The sequence below is a fragment of the Lycium barbarum genome, chromosome 7 (genome assembly GCF_019175385.1).
Source record: "Lycium barbarum isolate Lr01 chromosome 7, ASM1917538v2, whole genome shotgun sequence".
Taxonomy (NCBI): domain Eukaryota; kingdom Viridiplantae; phylum Streptophyta; class Magnoliopsida; order Solanales; family Solanaceae; genus Lycium; species Lycium barbarum.
Genome location: NC_083343.1, coordinates 106,680,758 through 106,688,723, shown reverse-complemented (window position 1 = coordinate 106,688,723; position 7,966 = coordinate 106,680,758). Strand labels below are relative to the sequence as shown.

Sequence of the window (7,966 nt, the reverse complement as noted above, 5' to 3'; positions counted from 1 at the left end):
TTCCATGGCAAGAACAAATAGAAACGGTAACGTGGGATCACCTTGTCGAACACCTTTCTTGGCTTTAAAAGGGGTGGTAGGAGTACCATTTATTGTGATGGAATAGGAGACAGTCTTGGCACATACCATAATCCAAATAATGAACTTCTGAGGAAAATTCAAGCCAATAAGAACTTGTTTAAGAAAAGTCCATTCCACTGAGTCGTAAGCCTTATGCCTGTCAATCTTGAGCATGCACTTAGGTGAAATACCTTTCCTTCCATAGCCCTTCACTAACTCATGTGCAAGAAAAATATTATCAGACATAACTCTACCAGGAACAAAAGCTACCTGGCTGTTATCAATCAACCATTCCATAATTCCTTGCATCCTCCCAGTTAACAGTTTAGAAATAATCTTGTACACCGTATTACAGCATGATATGGCTATACTCTTTTATAAATGAGGGATTCTTTACTTTTGGGATTAAGACCACTGAAGTGCAGTTTAAGGGCAGATGCATAGTATTAGTATCAAAGAAATATAGAACCACCTGAGTAATCTCCTCACCTACAATTGGCCAGGCTTTCTTGAATAAGTGAGAGTTTAGTCCATCACAACCAGGTGCCTTAGAATCATCAATGTCCACCAATGCTCTGTATATATCTTCAACAGTGAAAGGGTTGATCAAAGAAAGTTGTTGTTGTCTCGTAAGTATAGGTCCCAATTTAAGGATGTCTGCTAAATAATGGGCAAAGAGCTACTGGAAGAGCCAAGTAATTGCTTGTAAAAGTTTATAATTTCTGCCTTAATGCCCTCTGGGGTTTGAATAATAGATCCATCTTGTTCAGTCAAGGAGTTAATGTGGTTCTGGGCTATTCTGCTCTTCATGCTAGCATGGAAATAAGCTGAGTTGGAATCACCAAGCTTTAACCACTGAATTCTGGACTTTTGTCTGTAGATGCTCTCCTCAACTTTGCTCCAATCCTCTAGTTGAGTTCTGAGAGCCTTCTCTTCCTGAAACAACTCTTCAACCAGGTTATGATCACTCATTTGAGCTTGTATGTTTCTCAAATTGTTTCTAATGTTAGCTATCTTCTCAGTCACCCTAGCAAATTCTGTCATATTGATCTGTTCGAGCCCCTGTTTAACATGCTTTAGTCTTAGCCAAACACCTTCTAAATGGACAGCATTGACAGGGATCTGCCACTTCTCTTCAACTAGTTTAAGGAACTAAGGATGCTTTGCCAGACAATTCAAGAACTTAAATGGTTTTGGACCAGAGTGAGATCCATTACCAAAGTCAATGAGTAGTGGGGAGTGATCTGAAAATAAGGATACACGAGTTGTACTTGCATATTGGGCATACTAGTCATCCAGTCTGCATTAACAATGGCCCTATCAATAATGCTCATGACATGCCCATTAGTCCATGTATAGTCCCTGCCAAAGGATTGTAATTCAGCCAAACTATTGTTAGTTAGGAACTGTTTAAAATCCCTAACCTCAGCTTCCAACACTTCTGATCCATTCATTCTATCCTCAGCATTTAATATAGAGTTGAAATCCCCCATAATCAGCCAAGGTCCATGCTGAGAAGAAGATATATCTCCTAGTTCACTCCACATTTCACATCTATCAGCAATAGTATGTTTCCCATACACAACACTAAAATGAAATGACAAACTACTCGTGCAACATTTGAGAAAACTATGTATGAATTGAGCATGGCTTACTAAAACCTGAACCATAATTGTATTTGGGTTCCATACAAGCCATATTCTACCTTTGTTGCTTGGTGATGCATTAGAAAACCAATTCCATCCAAGAAATAGTTTGGAAACTATAGCAACAGCTCCACTCTCAGTAACTCTATGTTCTGTGATGGCCAACACATCAACTTTATTCTCTCTCATAAACACCTTCATCTCCTTGTCCTTATACACCTTATTCAAGCCCCTTACATTTCAAGAAATTACTTTCATAAGGAATGCGTAAGGTTATGGTTGAGCACCCCATCTCTATGTTAACACTTTCCACTATTTGAGCTGCAAGGCAGTAAGTTATTTCCCCTTGACTCGTCCCTTAATGGGTTAAAATCATTACCAATAGCCATTTTGTCATGAGATTCAGCAGCCTTACCACTTTTGCTAGCCGACTTGCCACGTACTTCTTGCCATCCCTCTTCCATAGAGTAATTTCCTTTGTCCACATTCTGGACAGTTAAATGTGGTATTGGTCTTAGCAGGTGCTTTGTCATGCCATGTCTGTCTGGTAGCCTTCTTTTTGCCCTGATTTGGTTGTGATACTGCTTGCTGTTTTAGGGCCTGTTGAATTTGCTGCTTGGGTGCTATCTTAGGATAGCAATTGTGCCCAAGAATCAAGCAGGTTTGGAAATATTCAGGCTTCCAGTCGTATGTGATAACTTGCTCAAAGGTATGTCCCAGAGGGTTCTGCACTTTCACCTTACTCGGAAGTGGCCTGGTGGTGTCCACCTCTATTAACATCCTTGCAAACGAAATACTTTCCATTCTCGATGTACAATTATCAGCATATAACGGTGTATCAATTGTGCTCCCAATATGACTTAAGGACTCAATACCCCAACAACTTAAAGGCAAATTATGAAATTTAATCCATAAGGGATTTGTTTTGAGAACCTCAGTGGTGAAGTCAAATTAGGAGACCACGCCTTCACGATAACAGGTTTGTTATTCAAATTATGAGGGCCAGACAGTAATACCTCATTGCAGTCTTCAATAGTAGCAAAGCGCCCAATGAAATACCCCTCGTTGTGATAGAAGATCTTCGGTTTGATGGAGAAATTCCCTTGCGCAGCTAAGAACCTATCTACTGCACCAATTGAAGGGGCATCACCAACCACATATAGTATTATAGCTTGTTTCCATTTCTCTATTTCTTTGGCAACATCAACCATCTGAAATTGAGCAACCTTCTCACCATTTTGAATCTGCGGAGCAATAAATTTCAAACTCTGTCCACGTGCTGCTAATTTATTGCTAAAAAGAGTAGCCCATGTCTTCTTCTCAGGGTTGATAGGTTGTGGATCTGATTCCATTTGTGTTTCTGGTGTAGAACCTGTAGGACCCAGAACACACTTCACCGCTAACGAGGTAGTAGCTGTATTGTTGCCGCCGGTGTTCGCCTCGCCTTGACCAACCATTATCGTAGAGGTACTGACTGAATTGGTTGTTGCAGTCGCCTTTCCACCAGTGGTAGAACCTCCCGTCATAGTGTTTTCTTGGGTTTTGCCGACCCCTTTTGCTATAGTCTTGTTTCGAATTGGGGATTGGGAGCTCGCGATAGCCAAATCTCTTCCCAAATTCTCTAATAACTTGTTGTTCTGTACCTGGTTCTTATTTTCATCTTTGTGAGGTCGCCCTCTCGCCATCTCCGGTGAAGGCGTAGGTTAGACTCACCCTAACGTGCCCCAAAACGTGGAGAGAGAAGAAACCCAACAAGTTTAGAAGTTCCATTAATATTCTAGGGTTTCTATTCAATTCCACCATTAAAGACCCATGAGGATGATTATAATCATGGAGGGGAAAGGAATGATAGAATGGAAGCAATGAAACTTACCTCAAAAGATTGTCTTGGCCTAGCATGGAATTTCTCTCTAGGAAGTGTGTTGGGGTTTTATGAATGAGAAAATAAAATTAAGGCATTAAAAACCCGCATTCTACCTCCCATCGACTGACCGCTATGGCGGTCCCCCACTTTATCGACTGACCGCTATGGCGGTCCGTTCACCGCTATAGCGATACCGCCATAGCGATCAACCTTCCGCCACAGCGGCCACCAAGGAAATGGTTGGCCGCTGGAAGCGGTCAAGTCACCGCTACAGTGGTACCGCCGCAGTGGTAAACCCACCGCTGTAGCAGTCCATTTTGGGCAGTGTGGTCGTTTTCTGTCCAGTTTTTCCTCCTACCACCCCACATTTCATCCAAGGCCTTAAAACACAAAACGAAACATGCATACATACAAAAGGACGCCCTACGAATCCAACCGCGGCCTCGGAATTCCCAATGGAGTCCTAAATTTTCATAACGACCAGAAGGGTCGTTACACGAATAAAGGAACGCCAGGGAACCTAGAGCTAAATGTGTCATAAAATTTACCCCACCACACTTGCAGAAAGTTTTCACGAGGATAATTGACAGTTGAAACAGACTACAAAATCAAAAATCATTACTCCAAACCTCGATGTCACATTATTAAATCACTTCAGCATATCTTTCTAAAATATTACAATGACAACATCCAACATTAGGTAACTACAATGTACCACATCTATCAAAGAATATGACATCAGTCTCTTAAAAAAAAATCAAGAACAACATAATCAACAATTCACCATATGGTCATATGTAAAAATTACCAAACTAATTAAGCATAAGAATTTTATGACCCTTCAAAAAAACAACCATTACAGAAACACATATCTTATTTTCATTAGATTATCAACTTTTAGCAACTGACTAAAAGAATAGAATTTATTAAAAGGAGTTACTTACCAACATGATTTTAATTAGCATGAATTTCGGAGGAGAGTGTCTCACCAATTTGATTGAAACATCTTTTAGTCAAGTAATCGAGAATGGCAACTTCAAGTCTGAAAAGGACAAACAAATAAACGAAAAATCATAATTATAAAAATAAAAGAAGGGGGAAATCACATACAACCAAAATCAAAAGAAAATTAGACAAGCACAATTTATCAAGAGTATCACTCATAAAAAATATAAGGACAAAATAACACTGAGACGTAATAGCTTTTTCTATAAAATCAATGGCGATCTAACACATAAAAACTTCCAGTCATTGAGCGTCCAAACTGGCCATGATAACCGAAAGAAAAACCTTATTTAACCACTTAAAAGAGAAGCAAAAGAAAATTTGAACAAGAACAACCAGGAGAGCTAAGCAAAGAGTCTCAAAAACTAAAATCCCATTTGGATGAGAGAGAGAGAGAGAGAGAGAGAGAGCTGGCGGGAAAAAGGGACAAAGCACCATTCTTCTCTCTAAAGTTTCAATCTTGTTTTCTAAGTTTTCTCTTCTTCCAACATTGATCAATGCATTATGGAGGTAAGAATATAGTTTTTTAATACCTTTTCATTTGTTGATTAAATATAGGATTAGATTATGCTGATACTTTTTTTCCTTTTTGAAACAGAGTTGCCCAACTATTAGGGAGTTTTGTTTATATATAATTTTTTGTGCCTTTAGATTTGTTCTTGTTTTTTGATTGGTAAAACTCAATATTTAAAGTTCAGTGAACTGATTTTACAGTTGGATGGCTTAGTGTATTGACAAAATTGTTTCTTTTAATGGGTTTAAAAAACACAGGTCTTTAGGAGTACGAGTGATTCTACTATAGGAGTTTCAAGCAGTCGGTGTCCGTGTGGTGGCATTGGGTGCTTTATTAATGAAGACGTAGTTGTAGGATCTACAACAATTTTACATGAAGAACTTAGACAAGAAAATATTATTGATAACACTAATGGTAGTTTGAAGAAAGGCAAAATGTTTAATAGTGATGATGAGGCTTATAATTGCTATGTAAATTTTGCTAAAAGAAACGATTTCTTAGTTAGATGTGAGCGCCATTTAGGAAGTGCAGAACATCCTATGGTAATTTGTAAAAAGGATTATGTTTTTCATCGAGCCGGTAGCCCTCGTCCTCAAAAGATAGCAGAAAAAGAGCGGCAAAGAGATCGAAAATCTTCCAGATGAAATTGTAAAGCCAAAATGTCTATTGCCAAAGACATAGTTGTAATAATTATCAAGAATCACGACTACAATAATAACATAGACCAAGAACACCTATAGAATAATAAAACACTCGAAAGTAAGGTGTGTACCTTTGTCCGCCATAGCAATGCGAAATTGAAGACGAACTAGGCTGAGTCTTCCTCTCCTTAAGCTTACAACGGCTGGCACTTTTATGGGACTACGTTTTTGGGTAAGCTAGGAGAGGGGACCTAGCCTCATATTTATAGGCTTAAAAGCCTTAACCTAGTGGGCCTCCCCATTACAGGCTCACCGATCTATAACAGGCCTACACTATTGCTAGACCACACCTATTTTATGAAACGACAAGGGCCCGTCATGGAATCCACATAAATAAACGGCCTCTGTCTTATCCACCAACTATTAACATTCATCCCGTTTTGCTAAAACGTAATAATAAGTTAATGTTAAGTCCACATATACTAAATAATTCTAACATTCTCCCACTTGGACAACATTAACTTAATTATAAAAAATTGGAAAATTTTGTTTTTTATAAAAATGACTCTCGGGTTAAATAGATAGTGGCCATAAACATATAGTGGTGGAACGTCGTTTCCATCATGGTCTAGTCAAACAAAACTATCAATGCCAAAATGCAGCAGTACTTGCATCACTCAATGACACAAGACCAGTCCACAATCACTAACAAGAAAGTTCTATAGACACAAACCCAAAGGTGTGGTAGTGTAGCAAGAAATAGCCAACATGGACTCCAAATCAAGGCTATTTCATTTCAGTTCTTCAAACGATTTTTCATAACACGTACGCTTTAAATCAACATGCATACCATCGAAAAACTGTCACTGCGATTTTCTGTTACAACATGTGAGCACTAAAACAACATATGCTCTACCAGAAAATCTTATTTTTCAAGGCTCAACATGTGCAACATATTATATCGTGCAACAGCCAAGAAAACTCACAAAGCATGAATGATATACTATGAGACATAACCAACACATAAGACAACAAGTCTTAAGATAATAAATCAAAATTAAAATGAGCGTAATAATAATCAACAACATAAATGATAACAAAATCCACCATAGCATAAGTGTCTCAGAGAGATAATATCACCATAAGCCCCAAAAAATAGGGTAAAGAGTCTAATAACGAATAAAAATAACAATACTGAATACTCCCACTAACCTAACAAATCAAATGACTCAACAACGCCCATGTTATAAACATGCTGCTTAAAAACTACGGGTCTCAATCCCTTGGTTAGTGGATCAACAAGCATCAAATCAGTAGATATATGTTCAATCATAATATCCTCCTTTTTAACCATATCTCGTACAACCAGATATTTTATTTCTATGTGCTTAGAAGTTGAAGAGGACTTTTTATTCTTCGATTAAAACACAGCTGCCCTATTATCACAATAAATCTTTACGGGTCTAGAGATGGAATCAACTATCATAAGTCCCGAAATAAAAAATTTAAGCCAAATGGCTTGCGTAGCTGCTCCATAACAAGCTACAAACTCTGCTTACATAGTCGAAGATGTTGTAAAGGTCTGCTTCACACTCTTCCAAGATATTACACCCCCTGCTAACATGAAGATAAAACTAGAAGTAGACCTCAAATCGTCAGGACATCCACCAAAGTCTGAGTCTGAGTAACCAATCACCTCAAGATCATCAACTTTTCTGTACACTAACATATAATCTCTTGTCTTCTTCAAATACCTCATTACTTTCTGAGCAGGAACCCAATGTCTTCTCCCTGTATTAGACTGATAACGCCCAAGAGCATTGACAATGAAGGCAATGTCAGGACGAGTGCAAACCTGTGCATACATAATGCTCCCTACAACACTTGAATAGGGCACATATTTCATATACTCTTTCTCTAGATCATTCTTGGGGCATATTCCAGGCTTAATTTGTCACCTTTTACAATAGGGACATCTCCGGCCTTACAGTTTTCCATATGAAATATGCTCAAAATACGATCAATATAGGCCTTTTGTGAAAGTCCTAATAACTTACGTGACCTATCTCGTCGAATTTCAATACCCAGAACAAAAGATACCTCTCCCAGGTCTTTCATATCAAATACTTTATTCAATGACTGCTTAGTTTCATGAAGCATTCCTAAATTATTACTTGCAAGTAAAATATCATCAACATAAAGAGTGAGAATGATAAACTTACTCCCACTAATCTTG

General features: G+C 38.3%; 2 protein-coding genes across 2 annotated transcripts; both read right to left on the bottom strand.

The window, feature by feature from the left end:
* Positions 1 to 720: 720 nt before the first annotated feature.
* On the bottom strand, positions 721 to 1,907 carry LOC132601709 (uncharacterized). Its single transcript, XM_060314777.1, has 2 exons — positions 1,332 to 1,907; positions 721 to 1,212 (listed from the first exon to the last, which is right to left on the bottom strand). The coding sequence occupies exons 1-2, from the start codon at positions 1,905 to 1,907 to the stop codon at positions 721 to 723; spliced, it is 1,068 nt and encodes a 355-aa protein (XP_060170760.1).
* Positions 1,908 to 7,285: 5,378 nt separating this feature from the next.
* Positions 7,286 to 7,597, bottom strand: LOC132601708 (secreted RxLR effector protein 161-like). The gene has a single exon (XM_060314776.1). The coding sequence runs from the start codon at positions 7,595 to 7,597 to the stop codon at positions 7,286 to 7,288; it is 312 nt and encodes a 103-aa protein (XP_060170759.1).
* Positions 7,598 to 7,966: the final 369 nt, after the last annotated feature.